At 45.2% G+C, this 16,925-nt stretch overlaps 1 protein-coding gene across 37 annotated transcripts in view; it reads left to right on the top strand.

The window, feature by feature from the left end:
* bcas3 (BCAS3 microtubule associated cell migration factor) overlaps nt 1-16,925 on the top strand; it is a 287,913-nt gene that overhangs the window by 109,236 nt on the left and 161,752 nt on the right. For 35 of the 37 annotated variants that reach the window (XR_007482725.2, XR_011087061.1, XM_049725724.2 and 32 more), the window contains 4 exons: nt 4,942-5,049; nt 5,142-5,218; nt 7,010-7,086; nt 9,533-9,616. Coding sequence is in view for 35 of the 37 variants with exons in the window: in XM_049725724.2 (XP_049581681.1) it covers nt 4,942-5,049; nt 5,142-5,218; nt 7,010-7,086; nt 9,533-9,616 (346 nt within the window). In the remaining 2 variants the exon portion in view is untranslated. Of the gene's footprint in view, nt 1-1,612; nt 3,851-4,941; nt 5,050-5,141; nt 5,219-7,009; nt 7,087-9,532; nt 9,617-16,925 lie in introns of those variants that run through there. The other 2 variants (XM_068651248.1, XM_049725730.2) reach the window with 2 other exon arrangements.

Genomic DNA, 16,925 nt, shown 5'->3' with positions numbered 1-16,925 from the left:
CCAACGATTTCTCCTCAGGTGACTCTCCCATGAAGCTCCTGAAGTATGCAGACGACACGACTCTCATCGGACTGATTCGGGACGGTGACGAGACTGCGTACAGACAGGAGGTGGAGCTGCAGGTCCACTGGTGCAGCCAAAACCACCTGGAGCTGAACCCACTCAAGACCGTGGAGATGACAGTGGACTTAAGGTGAGACCCTTCACCACTTTCACCCCTCACTATCCGCAGTAATAACTATTCTCTCCACAGACACCTTCAAGTTCCTGGGAACCACAATCTCTCGGGACCTGAAATGGACCGGCCACATATACTCTGTCCGGAAGAAGGCCTAGCAGAGGCTGTACTTCCTGAGACAGCTCAAGAAGTTCAACCTGCCGCGGGAGCTGCTGAATACCTGCAACGGACAATCAGTACTGCAGAAAAGATAATTGGAATCAACCTCCCATCAATCCAAGACTTGTACCAGTCCAGGACTAGGAAACGTGCAAGTAACATCTCTACAGACCCTTCTCACCCAGGTTGCAGTCTGTTTGAACTACTCCCCTCCGGATGGCGGTATAGAGCTCTGTACGCCAAAACCAGCAGACACAGAGACAGCTTCTTCCCCCAGGCTGTCGCTATGATGTACTCACACCACTCTTAGAGTCTCAGAGTCATTGCTGTGCAATAACATCCTGCTCTCCACACCTTTTTTTGAATTGTCTACACCATTGTACTATGTGTCCTCTCTGCATCCATTGCAGCCTGGTCATCCTGGAAGAGGGATCCTCAAAGTCAAAGTCAGCTTTATTGTCAATTTCTCCACATGCCAAAGACACACAAAGAAACCGAAATTTCGTTCCCCCCTATCCCACGGTGACAAGACATGGCTCACAACAGACAACAGTAAACAAGTATAACAAAAGCGTCCTGAATAAATAATGAATAAATAACACAACAACAAATAAATAAATAAATAATTAAGAGGAGCAGAAAAAAAAAAAGGAGCAAGTGCGCGTACAGCAGACATTCCTGAAAATAGCGCAACAGTGCCGCACGCTACGCAGAAGGGGGTAGCGAGTTCAGGGCCCTAACAGCCTGGAGAAAGAAGCTGTTGGCGAGTCTGGTGGTGCGGGAGCGCAGGCTCCTGTACCTCTTCCCAGAGGGCAGAAGGTCAAACAAAGAGTGAGCCGGGTGACTCACATCTCCGGCAATCGAGGTTGCCTTGCGGGTGAGATGGGAGGTGTAAATGTCCTTCAGGGAGGGGAGCGAAGCACCAATAATCTTACCAGCCGTATTCACTATGCGCTGCAGGGCCTTCAAGTTCTGTTCAGTGCAGTTACCACCCCAGACAGCGATGCAACTGGTGAGGACGCTCTCAATGGTGCCACGGTAGAATGTAGACAGGACTGCCTGAGGAGCACATGCACGCCTGAGCTTCCGCAGGAAGTACAGGCGCCGCTGAGCTTTCTTTGCCAGTGACGAGGTGTTCGCGGACCAGGAGAGGTCCTCACTGATGTACACCCCAGGAACTTGGTGCAGCTCACCCTCTCCACCACAGCACCGTCGATGATCAGCGGCAGGTGTGTTTTGTGACCCTTCCGGAAGTCAACAATGATTTCCTTGGTCTTACCGACGTTCAGCTGGAGGTTGTTGTCCCTGCACCACGTGGTCAGAAGGTCAACTTCCGACCTGTACCGAGTCTCGTCGCCCTTCGTGATGAGACCCACCAGAGTCGTGTCGTCAGCAAACTTCACTATGCGGTTGTCGCTGTAGGTCGCAGTGCAGTCATGCGTCAGCAGGGTGAAGAGCAATGGACTGAGCACGCAGCCCTGGGGGGCCCCCGTGCTCAGCGTGATGCTGGCGGAGATTTTGTCGCCAACATGCACCATCTGTGGTCTCTTCTCAAGGTTTCTCATTTCCCCTAGTTGGAGTTTTGAGTTTTTACTTGCCCTCCTGGGAAATTAAGATCAAGGGATGTTTGAGAATATTTGTCATTTTTCACACGTCCTGGGTGTTGTTAGTCACCTAAATGTTGAACAGAGGCTGTGATGTACCGACGTCAAATTCATTGTCTGGCACGCTCAAACATAGCGAATAAAAAATCTTGAATCTTGTATCTTGAATCAGATCCTAGCACCCCCCCCCCACACACACACACACACACTCACTGTACAGTAGCAGGAGGTGAGGCGTGTGCTCCAGGTAGTATAGCCCAGGAAGGCTCCCGGTCCAGACGGAGTACCTGGCAAAGTGCTCAGAGCCTGCGTCCACCAGCTGTCCCAGATCTTCTGCAGGATCTTTAACTTCTCGCTGGCCCAAGCAGTCGTCCCCACCTGCCTGAACACAGCCACAATAATCCCCATACCAAAAAAGTCACCCTCAGCCGGCTTCGATGACTACCGCCCGTTGCCTTCACCCCGGTAATAATGAAGTGCTTTGAGAGACTGGTTCTCCAGCACATCAAGGACTGCCTCCCCCCCACACTCGACTCGCATACCGGGCGAACAGATCTACGGAGGACGCCATCGCCATAGCTCTGCATGCTCTGTTGAGTCACCTGGAACAGCAGCAGAGCTATGCGAGAATGCTCTTTGTGGACCACAGCTCGGCTTTCAATACGATCATCCCATTCTGGTCCCAAAGGCGGACTCTACAACTGCAGTCCTGCCCACGACGACAACCAATTTGCTGATGACACCACAGCGGTCGGGCTAATCTCAAATGGTGACGGGACAGCCTATAAGGAGGTTCAGAAGCTCACGACCTGGTGCTCCGTAAATAACTTGGCTCTGAATGCCACAAAGACAAAGGAGATCATCGTGGACTTCAGGAGGAAGAAAAGGGATCCCCCTCCCCTCTACATCAACAGCGAGAGTGTGGAGAGGGTCCACAATATCAGATTCCTGGGAGTCCAGATCTCTGATGACCTCTCCTGGACACGTAACACCTCAACTGTCATCAAGAAGGCTCAGCAGCGTCGACACTTCTCTGAGAGTCCTCAGGAAGAACAGTATGGGCCGGAAGCTGCTGCTGGCCTACTACCGCTCCTCCATTGAGAGCCTGCTTATGTACTGCCTGACCACCTGGTACGGGAGCTGCACTGCTGCAGAGGGAGGCTACAGAGGACAACCAGAACAGCGCAGAGGATCGTCGGCTGCCCTCGCCCCTCCCTGACAGACATATACACCACCGGGTGCATTAGCTGAGCTCGCAATATCATCAAGGACTACACACATCCCGCCTCCCAGCTGCTTGAGCTGCTTCTTTCTGGGAGGCGCTACAGATGCATCAGAACAAGGACTACCAGACTGAAAAACTGTTTCTTCCCAAGAGCCATCACCACACTGAACAACACCAGCCATAATACACTATCAATACACCTTTATACTTACATTGTCACTGCTGCTGTCAACACTACGTGCAATAACTATTTATTATTTACTTCCTGTACATACCTCATTCATACTAATATTAATATCCACATTGTATACGTATACTGTAAATAAGATACTTTTACTTTTATTCTTTGTACTTCCTTTATACTTTATCTTTATAATGTTTATTGTAGAATTTCTTTTTCTTTATACCTATTTGCACTGGAATGGTAGAAGCTCTCCAATTTTGTTATACAATTGCATTGTAAAATGACAATAAAGGGCATTCTATTCTATTCTATTCTATTCTATTCTATTCTAAAAAGGTCCTAATTCCCTTCTTGTAGGGAATGGAAGCTGGTCAGTTGTGTTTGTGCAGACAAGTATGTCCCCATGCCTTGTGTGTTTTGTGCAGCTGTCCATGTCTGTGTGCGACAAGCGGACTTAGGAGCGGAAGGCTCCAATCCAGAGTCAGTGGACTCCATTTTGAGTGAGGCATGGTGTTGTGTGTCTGTAGTCTTCAGTCAGTTTTGATTTTGTGTGTGTGACCTCGGCTCCCTTTGTCCACCCAATCCCCACTCACACCCATTCCCAACCTCCACACCTCCTGAAGTCCACCACCCTTTCTATGGTCTTGGTGGTGTTAAGGTGCAGGTGGTTGGAGCGCTGGATCAGGCTCCTGTACGCCTCCTCCCTGAACTATATTGGCACACTTACAATATTTTATTTTTAAATTGAGAAATATTACATACTGCATGCATTGTTGCTAGTGAGTAAATGTTTTGACAGTGCAATATTGGATTATTTGTGAATTTCCAAGTCAGAAGAAAAAAAAATGTTTCCTTTAGTTTAATTGTCTTGATTATTTAAGTTAAAATCTCAGCAAATGCATTAACGCTCCTTCCATCCATCCATTTTCTAAATGACTTTTCTTCACGAGGGTTGCGGTATGCTGGAGCCTATCCCAGCTGACTTCGGGCAAGAGGGACACTTTGAACTGGTTGCCAGCCAGGGCACATATAGACAGAGAACCACTCACACCTACGGGCAATCTGGAGTGGTCCACCATGCATGTTTTTGGAATGAGGGAGGAGAACCCAGAGTGCTTGGCGGAAACCCACACATGCACAGGGAGAACATGCAAACTTCACACAGGAAGCCCAGAGCCGGAATCAAACCCACAACCTCTGCACTGTGAAGTAGACGTGCTAACCAGTGCCCTCCCATGTCGTCGCATTGACACTCCTTTATAACCAAAACATCACAGAATGCTTGTTTTCCCCCAAATCCACATCACAATAATTTCAGATTTTCAGTCGTTTAGCTCTGCTATATTGGGCTCACAGTTCACTCATCTTTCAACTTCTGTCCAATTGGATATGTGTAGTCGAATAATATGTCTTTCGATTAGAAGTGCTGCTTAATCTTATTTAAACCCAAGTTTTGTAACACGTGACATAACTTATTTTAGCTGACTTCTGAAAGTATAGAAAATCCCTGTAGAATGATTGTTTAATTGATGTCAGTAACAACACAAACAAGAACAGACCTTCTCATGTTTTCCTCTTTTTTATTTTCCAGAACAAGCCCCCCTTACTGTTGTGCTGACCTGTATTCACTCAGTACAGGGGAACTCGTCAAATCAATTCAATTCAAGACCCAGATTCATGATCTTCTCTGTAACGAGCAGTATGTTGCATCTGTTTAATTTATATTTAATGGTTTTGTTATTTAATTTTTATAAATCGATTTGTATTTTATTAATGACTTCTCTTTTACAGTATTCTTGCTGTCATCCTACAAGAAAAGATAGCTGCATTTGACAGCTGCACCTTAACGAAGAAGTTTTTTGTTACAAGTAAGGAATTTTATTGCTTAATTTATATATCTATATATTCATTTCTTTAAGTAAGGCACTTTATTGCTTTATCTATGTATCTATGTCTCTCGGTCTCTCTCTCTCTCTTTCTCCCTCCATACGGATAAATGATCAGATCTATACAGTTACTTGCTTCCAATGTTTTTGAATTGAAACATACCTTCCCCTCCTTTGCTCATCCACCATGTCCAATGTTTCTATAAGCAAGATAAACTGTTAGTATTAAGAATCCATCATCTTTTGCTAATGTCAGGGATTATTCAGAACACGGGCAGAATGTATATTCATGTTCATAAATTTGAATACGGTTAAGTAAAGTTAAACTGATCATGTATATGAATATATGTACTTTAATCCAGTGGTCCCCAACCTTTTTTGCGCCACGGACCGGTTACGTGTCAGAAATATTTTCGCGGACCGGCCTTTATATAAATAAATAATACATTTTTAATAAATATATAAATACGATGAAATAAAATTATACGACTGGCATGAAAACAAGTATAAATGACATAAAAATAAAACGTTGAATTAGTGGGAGCACTGAGCTTGTTTCTCAGAAATGAGTCTAGGTGTAATCGGAGATAATGACACGCAAAGTGGTTAAGGCTTGTCTTTTAATGCAGGATGCTTGGTCTCCATATCCAGAGTGCGCTTGGCGCGTCAGAATCACCTGTGGCGATAAATCCATATTTTAAGTAGAACTCCAGAAATGTTCTTTTTAATGCAGCTTTCCTTTTCTTAGAAGTCGTAGCCTCTTCTTCCGTCTCCTCATTGGGCTTTTTTCCCTTTCCGAAGAAGCTTTCCAAACATCTCTCTGTCTTGCTCATTTTTGTTTGCTTCGCGGGCTCGACTGGGGTGACATGTCACGTGACCGAGACAAGCGTGTTGACCTGAACCAACGGATGTAATTGGGAGAGAATCGCCATTTTTTAAATATATTTCAAGATAAATTCTTACTCTTTTTTGCTAGCTTTGCGGGCTCGACTGGGGAAACATGTCACGTGACCGGGACGAGCGTCTTGACCTGAATTAATTGATCGTCGATAACAAATTTTTTTTTTTTTTCTGTGCGGCTTGGCGGCCCGGTACCAAGTGACCCACGGACCAGTACCGGTCTGCGGCTCAGTGGTTGGGGACCACTGCTTTGATCAATGAAGTAAATGAGCGTATTAGTTTTTGGCAAAGAGGGACTTTGGAATCTATATCCTCAACCGCTTATCCTCACGAGGGTTTCGGGCATGGTGCAGCCTATCCCAGCAGTCTTTGGGTTGTAAGCGGGGTACACCTTGAACAGCCATTCACTGGGCACACATAAACGAACGTTCACACTTACAATCACTCCTCCAGACAATTTGGTCAATCAACCTACCATGCTTGTGTTTGAAATGTGAGAGAAAATCGGACCATCCAGAAGAAACACGCAGGCCCTCTGAGAACCTGCAAACTCCACACCGGAAGGCCTGGACCCTTATCGAACCCTGCACCTGTAAACTGTGGCAGACATGCTCACTAGTGCACCATTGTGGCACCGCTCAGTTTGAATCATGTTTTTAAAAAAACTTCTGTTTCGTTTTTATTTTGTTGGGCAGTTTTGGTTCTGTATGTCTGTATGTCCCCCCCCCCCCCCCCCCCCCACACACACACACACACGCACACGCACACACACATTTGGTTATGTACATACAGTATCCAGGACATTTTTCTGAAAATTCGTGGTACCCGCAACAAACAAAAAATATATATATTATAAATTATATTGTCTTTCAGGTTGCTATCCCTGTCCTGGGCCATACCTCAATCCAGTCGCACTTGGAAGTCGATGGCTAGCTTATGCTGAGAACCAGGTAATCTAACATCCATTTTCTATACCGCTTGTCCCCACGGGGATCGCGGGCGTGCTGGAGGCTATCCCAGCAGTCATCGGGCATTGGGCAGGGGACACCCTGAACCGGTTGCCAGCCGATCGCAGGGCACACAGAGACGAACAACCATCCACACTCGCACTCAGACCTAGGGGCAATTTGGAGTGCTCAATTGGCCTACCACGCATCTTTTTGGGATGTGGGAGGAAACCCGGAGAAAACCCATGCGGGCACGGGAAAAACATGCAAACTCCACACAGGGAGGGTCGGAGGTGGAATCGAACCGGCTACCTGTGAGGCGGACGTGCTAACCAGTGCGCAACTGAGCCTCCCCTTTTACAGTCAAACCTCGGTTTTCAACCACAATCCGTTCCAGAAGGCGATTCAAGAAGTGAATCGGACGAATTCCTCATCTATTTGTCCCATTAAAAATAATGGGAAAAATTTAATCCGTTCCAAGACTAAACAAAACGCCTTTTTTAAGCATTTTTTCATTTGCGTCATTGCATTTTTGTCCGATCGCGCAACTGCAGCGCACCGCCGAACGCGCAACCGTAACGCGCCCCCAACCGTGCAACTGCATTATTGCACCGCGCTTGTCGCATTATTGTGACAGAGCGGTCGCTAAAATTTAGAAAATATTTTTAAAGTTTCCAAAATTTAAGTGGACCTCAGTGCGCAGGGAGCTTAATTTGGTCCAATCCCACAACCGCAGCGCGCCAGGCGCTCACTGTTGCATTGCTTTAGGAGTGTCTTTGTGTTTTAGGATGGCTTTACTGCTCCCACTTGCTTCCTTTGGAGGCATGATTAGAGTTGATGCAATCCTCAGAGTAACGAGAATGTAATAACGAACAAAGTCAGTTGGCATGCGGGTCCTCGGCTCATCTCGCGAGGTTCGAAAACCGAATTTCGTCCGACATCCGAAGCAAAAAAATCTCGAACTTTTTTTTCGAACACTGATTTGTTCGAGAACCGGGACGTTCGAAAACCGAGGCTCCGCTGTATTGTTGTTTATATAATAGGAAGTTGATATATATACTTTATATACCGTTACATGTGCCTGTGGAATAATTTGAACTGCATCTGAGACGAGTCCGACGTCAACGGCGCGGCGCACATGCGGCGTTGAATCCATAAAGGACAAATGATGGATTTAATGATTTGCAGTGACACAGATGGTTTGATAATATAGTTGTTTATATAATAGTTATTTGATATATTATTTATATATATTGTTATACGGGCCTGTGGAATAATTTGAACTGCAATTGACGACGAGTACAACGTCAGCGGCGTGGCGCACACACAGCATTGTTTACATAAAGGACGATGTATTTAATGATTTGGAGTGACACAGATGGTTTGATAAAGGTGTTATTTATGTTATAGTTATTCGGATAACTGTTAATGTTACGTCAGGCCCTTTCTCAGCTCTTTGTTTGTGTTTATGTCACGTTAGCATACCGTATCGTTTAGCCTGCAGTTGCTCATTAATGTCTGTTCTTGGTGTTGGATTTTCTCGAATAAATTTCCCCCAAATTGCGCCTTATACTCCGGTGCGACTTATATATTTTTTTCACTTTATTGTGCATTTTATGGCTGATGTGACTTATATTCCGGAGCGACTTTTAGTCAAAAAAATACGGTACATGCTCAAGGGTTTTCTTATCATCAACACAATGGACCATTAGAACACTGGAGGGATGGTAGATGGAAATGGGCTTTTATACATCTATGAAGTAGATATTGCATTAAAAAAACAGCTATAATAGTAATTTACCACATTAACGATTCCTAATTAGTTTAATGTTGAAAAACTAGTGATTTTATTTTAAAAACAGGGACATTTCTAAGTGTGGCAGCACGGTGGTGGGCTGGTTAGCATGGCCAGGTTAGATTTCACCATGGCCCTCCCTGTGTGGCGTTTGCATGTTCTCCCCGTGCATGCGTGGATTATCCCTGGGAACTCTGGTTTACTCCCACATCCCCAAAATATGCTTGGTAGGGTGATTGAGCCCTCCAAATTGCCCATAGGTGTGTGTGCATGTGCATATGGTTGTTCATCTCTGTGTGCCCTGTGATTGGCTGAAAACCAGTTCGGGGTGTCTCCCGCCTGCTGCACGCCCGCGACCCCTGCGGGGACAAGCGGAACAGATAATGGATGGATGGATGGATGGATGGATGGATGGATGGATGGATGGATGGATGGATGGATGGATGGATGGATGGATGGATGGATGGATGGATGGACATTTCTAAGTGACCCACACTTTTACCAAAAATATAGTCTAACTGGGCATGACTGGGAACATGTTGAAGTTGGTATGGTTCTAATCGGTCAGTTTTTGCTGTAAACCTCTGGCCTCATGAACAGTATAATCATACAAATATAAGACACAGTTTATTATTGATTACTTTGTTTTTGCAGTTAATCAGATGTCACCAATCAAGAGGAGGAGCTTGTGATGGTATTGCACAATCTTATACAGCAACAGTAATCAATGCTGCTAAGGTATGTGAAAATACCCAACAGATTATATACATGAATATATATATATATTTTATTTTTTTTTAATTCTATTTGAAAAACTAAATATATCATGTGGCATGTTCAGCATGTGTCAGTAATTACAGTCTTGCATTTTAAGGCAAGGCAACTTTAAAACTATTCTATCTTGCAGTTGCGTAGTCTATAATATTAAAATGTTCAAGATTAACCGGGGAACAAATTGGCAGAAGTGACACTTTGACTTTTCCGGAGAAGGAGCCCTTTACTGGTTGTCTTATCTAATATTTTATCACTGAAAAAGGCTGCAAAGTATGAAGGAATAAGGGGTTGAGACTAATATGTAGAGAGATGGGCAATTTTGCTGGTCCGTCCTCTGACCTGGCCCCCTTCCGTCCTCGTCCCTCCATTCTTATTCATAATATAGTCCTGGAGATGGGGTTCGAGCATCTGGTGGATGAGCTTTCACCCATGGGGCCCGCCCCGGCACAGCCCAAAAAGGCAACGCAGGTCCCACTTCCCATAGCTTCACCACCTGTGGGAGGGGCCTAAAAGGTCGTTGCGTAGAGAGCTGGGCGCTAGCCAATGACGGGAACCTTGGCGGTCCGACTTCCAGCTACAAAAGCTAACTTTAGGGACATTTAATGTCACCTCTTTGGCAGGAAAGGAGCCCAAGCTGGTGTGTGAGGCAGAAAAGGTCTGACTAAATATACAGTGGTCCCCTCATTTTTCGCGGTAGATGTGTTCCAAAACAACCCACAAAAAACGAAATTCAGCTAAGTAGAAACAGTATTTACCGTATTTTCCGGACTATAAGTCGCTCCGGAGTACGAATCGCACCAGCCTTAAAATGCATAATAAAGAAGAAGAAAAAAAACATAAGTCCCACTGGAGTACAAGTTGCATTTTTGGGGGAACTTTATTTGACAAAACACAACACCAAGAACAGACATGAATAGGCAACAACAGGCTAAATGATACAGTATGCTAACATTACTATGCTAACATTACATAAACACAAACGAGGAACTGAGAAAGTGCCTGACGTAACATATTAACAGTTACTCAAATAACTATAACATAAATAACAAGTTTATCAAACCATCCGTGTCATTCCAAATCATTGAATGCTTCGAAATCTTCGTCCTCTGTGTAAACAACAATGCTGTTGACTCCGGAAGTACATGAGGCGCTGACGTCAGACTCATCGTCTGTTACGGTTCCAATTATTCCGCAGGCATTTTATGGCTGGTGCGACTTGTACTCCGGAGCAATTTATAGTCCGGAAAATTTGGGAATTAGCAGTATGTTTACCTTGCAAAGCAATGCAAAGTGTCCATCTTCAGAATTGCGACACGACACTAACCCGAGGGACATCATGTATAATGAAACCAAAGTGAGTCATGGTTGTGCATGAATCTCCTGTTGCATTGTGGTCCAGTACACAATATATACATTTTTTTAAACCCTCCTCAATACAATACGTAGCATACCCTTTCCCACACTGTTATGTACATGTATTGTACCTTTACAGTTAATAAAAGAACAAACACATGATATTGTCACGTGTCCCGGCTTTCGACCTTCTGGCCACGTGGTGCAAGGACAACAACCTCCTGCTGAATGTCAACAAGACCAAGGAGGTTGTTGTTGACTTCCGGAAGGGTCACACCCAACACCTGCCGCTGACCATCGACGGTGCTGTGGTGGAGAGAGTGAGCAGCACCAGATTCCTGGGGGTGCACATCAGTGAGGACCTCTCCTGGTCCAACAACACCGCATCACTGGCGAAAAAAGCTCAGCGCCGACTGTACTTCCTGTGGAAACTCAGGCGAGCAAGTGCTCCTCCGGCGGTCATGACTACATTCTACTGTGGCACCATTGAGAACGTCCTCTCCAGTTGTATCGCTGTTTGGGGTGGTAGCTGCACTGAATACAACATGAAGGCCCTGCAGCGCATAGTGAACACGGCTGGTCAAATTATTGGTGCTTCACTCCCCTCCCTGAAGGACATTTACACCTCCCATCTCACCCGCAAGGCGACCACCATTGTGAGTGATGTGAGTCACCCCGCTCACTCTTTGTTTGATCTTCTGCCCTCTGGGAAGAGGTACAGGACCCTGCGCTCCCGCACCACCAGATTCTCCAACAGCTTCATACTCCAGGCTGTTAGGATCCTGAACTCTCTCCCCCCTTCTGCGTAGCGTCCTGTACTTTTGCGCTATATTCTGACTGTCTGCTGGATGCACACTTGCTCCATTTTTGCTCCTCTTATTTATTATGTTATCTTTTTATTTATTATTTATTCATCACTCTTATTTATTCATTGTTTGTGCCTTCTTGTTTTTATTTGTTGTGTTGTTTACTTGTTTGTATATTGTGTACTATGTCTTGTCACCGTGGGATAGTGTGAACGTAATTTCGATCTCTTTGTGTGTCTTGGCATGTGAAGAAATTGACAATAAAGCAGACTTTGACTTCTGCACCGGTTGGTGCTTCTTCCCTTGCACGTGGTTGGCTGCTGCCTCCTGTGCTTGAACTCAGTCACATCCGCAACGACGCACATTGCTCAGAGACCTGTGTGTAGCTGGCACTCCACCCCACCCAAAATTTAAGGGAATTACAGTAATGCCTCGTTACATCACGGCTTCAGTACATCGGAGATCTTTAACAAAGAAAAAAATGGAGGAAATATGGCACGAAAGTTGCTTGCACGCCAGCAGAAGGCAGGGAGTGCCCACACAATTGCAGTACGTACACTTGTACCTTGTTATAAAAAAGTTGTTATAATAATAAGAGTTTTAAAAACATATTTACAGTATTGTTATTGTACCTTGTAAAAAATTATTCTAATAATAAAAGAGTTCTAAACATAATAATAATAATAATTATTCAATAATTCATTCAATTTATATAGCGCTTTTCAAGGAACCAAAGACGCTTACAGGGAAACAAGGTGAGGACGTACAAGGCGGGACGAGAGCAAGACATTAGGATAAAGTCAGAAAAGGGACACCGGTTATGCGTAGGGGAGGTCGTAGGCTTGAGAGACAAGGTATGTTTTTAGACGGGACTTAAACATGGGGAGTGAGGGTGAGTCGCAGACAGATTGAGGGAGAGAGCTCCAGAGTCGGGGTGCTGTGCGGGAGAAGGCTCTTTCACCGAAAGATTTAAGTTTTGATTTTGGGACTGTCAGGCTTGAAGTAGTGGAGGATCGGAGGGGATGGGTGGGGCGACAGGGGATGAGGTCGGATAGATAAAGGGGGGCCAGGTGGTGAAGGGGTTTGAAGGTGAGGAGGAGTATCTTGAAGAGGATGCACTGTTTGATGGGGAGCCAGTGGAGAGAGTGGAGAATGGGAGTGATGTGTTTGCAGGACTGAGTGTGGGTAAGAAGGTGGGCAGCAGAATTGTGAACTAGTTGAAGTCTATGGAGGGAGTGAGCAGTGATGCCAGTGAGAAGGAAGTTGCAATAGTCAAGGCAGGAGGAGATGAATGCATGGATGAGGGACTCAGCGACAGGGAGAGAGAGGCAGTGTCGGATTTTGGCGATGCGGCAGAGGTGGAAGTAGGAGGTCTTGACAACGGCGCTAACATAAGGGTGGAAGGGTGGTGGGGTCCAGGATAACGCCGAGGTTGCGTGCCAGAGGGCAGGGAGTGATGGTCGAAGAGTCAATGGTGAGTGAGATGGGTCCAGTTTTATTGAGGGAGGATTTAGTGCCTATGAAGAGGAGCTTTGTTTTGTCACTGTTGAGTTTGAGGAAGTTGTGGGTCAGCCATGTTTTTATTGAAGAGATGCAGGTTTCAAGGTGGGTGAGGGGAGGGTTTCAGGTGGATGTGATGCGTATGTAGATCTGGGTGTCATAAGCGTAACAGTGGAAGTGCAGGTTGAGTTTGCGGATGATTTAACCAAGAGGGAAGAGGTAGCAGATGAATAGGAGGAGGGCAAGAACTGAGCCTTGGGGGACCCACTGTGTAACTGGAGAGAGGATGGATGGGTGGCCAGAGAGAGAGACGAGTGCCAGTCGAGTGCAGTGCCCTCAACACCTAGTTGGCGCAGCCTTTGAAGAAGGATGGAGTCGTTCACAGTGTCAAAGGCTGTGCTGAGGTCGAGTAGTAGCAGGATGTTGAGGGCACCGGAGTCTGCGGAAGTGAGATCGTTGGTGACTTTAACAAGAGCGGTTTCGGTGCTGTGAAGTGTACACTTGTACCTTGTTATAAAAAAAATATTATTATAACAACTTTTTGAACTCTTATTATTATAACAAGAGTTAAAAAGATTTGAACTCTTATTATTATAACGAGTTCAAAAATATATTTACAGTATATCTACTTTAGCTACATCTACATATGTATGTTACACACACACAAACACACACTCACACACGCACGCACACACATCATATTTATATTTATATTACTTATACATTATTTTCCATATGTCATTTATACTATTAATATAGTATTTACATGTTTGAAACTAGTATTATTTAATGTTCTAATGATAACATATGCACTTATATGGTTTAATACAGTGGTCCCCAACCTTTTTTTTGGGGCCACCGGTTACGTGTCAGAAATATTTTCGCAGAGCAGCCTTTATATAAATAAATAATATATTTATATACGTACATAAATGGGCGGCTCGGTGGCGCACTGGGTAGCACGTCCGCCTCACAGTTAGGAGGGTGCGGGTTCGATTCCACCTCTGGCCCTCCCTGTGCGGAGTTTGCATGTTCTCCCCGAGCCAGCGTGGGTTTTCTCCGGGCACTCCGGTTTCCTCCCACATCCCAAAAACATGCTTGGTAGGCCGATTGGTCACTCCAAATTGTCCCTAGGTGTGAGTGCGAGTGCGAATGGTTGTTTGTCTATGTGTGCCCTGCGATTGGCTGGCAACCGGTTCAGGGTGTCCCCCGCCTACTGCCCGATGACGGCTGGGATAGGCTCCAGCACGCCCGCGACCCCCGTGGGGACTAAGCGGTTCAGAAAATGGATGGATGGATGGACGTACATAAATAATACATTTATAATAAATATATAAATATGATGAAATAAAATTATACGACTGGCATAAAAACAAGTATGCTTGGTCTCCATGTGCCAAAGCAGTTTTTAAGGCTTCATTGCCTCGTTAGCTAGCCTGTCGCCACATATTATGCAGAGTGGGCTTGGCGCGTCAGAATCACCTGTGGCGATAAATCCATATTTTAAGTAGGACTCCAGCTTTCCTTTTCTTAGAAGTCGTAGCCTATTCTTCTTCCGTCTCCTCATTGGGTTTTTTTCCCTTTCCGAAGAAGCTTTCCAAACTCTCTGTCTTGCTCATTTTTGCTTGCTTCGCAGGCTCAACTGAGGTGACATGTCAGTGACCAAGACGAGCGTCTTGACCTGAACCGACGGATGTAATTGGGAGAGAATCACCCGATTTTTTTATATATTTTTCAAAATAAATTCTTACTCATGTTTGTTAGCTTTGCGGGCTCGACTGGAGAAACATGTCACGTGACCGGGACGAGCGTCTTGACCTAAATTAATTGATCGTCGATAATTTTTATTTTTTTTTTCTGTGCGGCTTGGCGGCCCGGTACCAAGTGACCCACGGACCGGTACCGGTCCGCGGCCCGGTGGTTGGGGACCACTGGTTTAATATACATTTTGTCAGGAATGAGTTGAGCCAGGGCGACCAAATGCAGCTTGAACCAGGATTTATTGCAGGGAAAAGGAGTTGGAAGGGAGGCAGGTGGGGAACCGACGACACAGATGGGAGGAAGACTCACGGCCAGCAAAACAGACAGACTGACCGACATGAAGTCCCCTTGGACAAGGTTAAAATTCTGACCGTGAGCCTTCAGACAGACCGAGGGAAAACCAGATGACAAGAACAGGAACACTGGGCACGAACAGGAACGGACACAACAGTAGACACCGACAGGGAGAAACACACGGGCAGGGCTTAAATACACAGGGTAACAAGAGGAAGCAGGTGACAGACATTACGGTAACGAAAGGGGTGTGGCCGAGCGAAGTGCAGGCCGAGCGTGCTGTGGCACGGGCGTGACACATTTATTGATACACCAAAAATTATGTATGTTAAAAATGAGAGGGAGACACTACTTCGCGGATTGTCACCTATCGCGGGTAGTCTTGGAACCAACTATCCCCGATAAACGAGGGATTACTGTAGTCTGTTTCGTTTGTGCTGCGTTTGTGCTGGTTTGTGCCATAAAAACCTTTGTTTATGCTGCTACAGTAGTTATGAGAGATTATTTTTTTAGGTCATTTAGAGTTCACCCAGCCCACCATCTACTCCAAATGAACCCAAAATGTTTTCGTTTGTGCTGCAAAAACTTTTGTTTGTGCTGCTACAGTTTTATAGGTGTTACACATTTAATTTTTGGTAATGACATCACCCAGCCCCCCATCTACTGAGAAATGGACCCAAAATGGTACAGTTCGTTTGTGCTTCGTTTGCACTGGTTTGTGCTGTAAAAGCTCTTCATCTGCTGTTGCCACAGTAAAAAGCACTCCTGGTGCTTTTTAGGGATCTATAATATCCAGCCTGTCCAGCTAGCACACTTATCATCTAATTACATGTACTTTTTACCAAAGTCAGATGTGAATTAACTTGGATAAAATGGTAAATGTGCTGGACTTGTATGGCACTTTTCTACCTTTGTTAGCTTCCCACTGCTTCCTCATTCACATACTGATGACATACCATCAGGAACAGCTGGCAGTTCAGTGCAATGCTCAAGGACACTTCAACATAGTCAATACCTGGGGATCGAACCCCCAACTCTGGGTTGGGAGATGACTACTACCACTGAGCTATGTTGACTGATTTAAACCACCTTCCATTATAAATCCTTGGTCTGCTGCCAAGACACAACAGCCACAATATCTGAATGCATGTATAAGTTTATGGAGATCAGTCAAGTGATGTACAGAGATTGCTTGGCGTCATGTAGGATACAGCCATTTCGTTTTGAAAGAAGGGGGGGGGGGATTTGGAGAATGAGTATTCTAATCCAAACACTAGTCAAGTCAAGTTTATTTATATAGCCCTAAATCACAGACAAGACTCAAAGGGCTCACATGTACAAAAATTGCCAATTATTCCCAACATCCCCTGATCTTAATTTCCCAGAAGGGCAAGGAAAACCCCCCAAAAAACCTACTGGGGAAAATGAGAAACCTTGAGAAGAGACCACAGATGGGAGGATCCCCCTTCCAGGATTTTTTTTTTTATTTAGCAAATGCAAAGTCCCTAAGCCAATCAGTTGCCTCCTTGTCTTCTGTATGGAGGGTGACTAACCCTCCT

This window comes from Syngnathus scovelli, chromosome 7 (genome assembly GCF_024217435.2).
Source record: "Syngnathus scovelli strain Florida chromosome 7, RoL_Ssco_1.2, whole genome shotgun sequence".
NCBI lineage: Eukaryota > Metazoa > Chordata > Actinopteri > Syngnathiformes > Syngnathidae > Syngnathus > Syngnathus scovelli.
The sequence above is the reverse complement of the archived record's forward strand: the minus strand, read 5'-3'. Positions and strand labels throughout refer to the sequence as shown.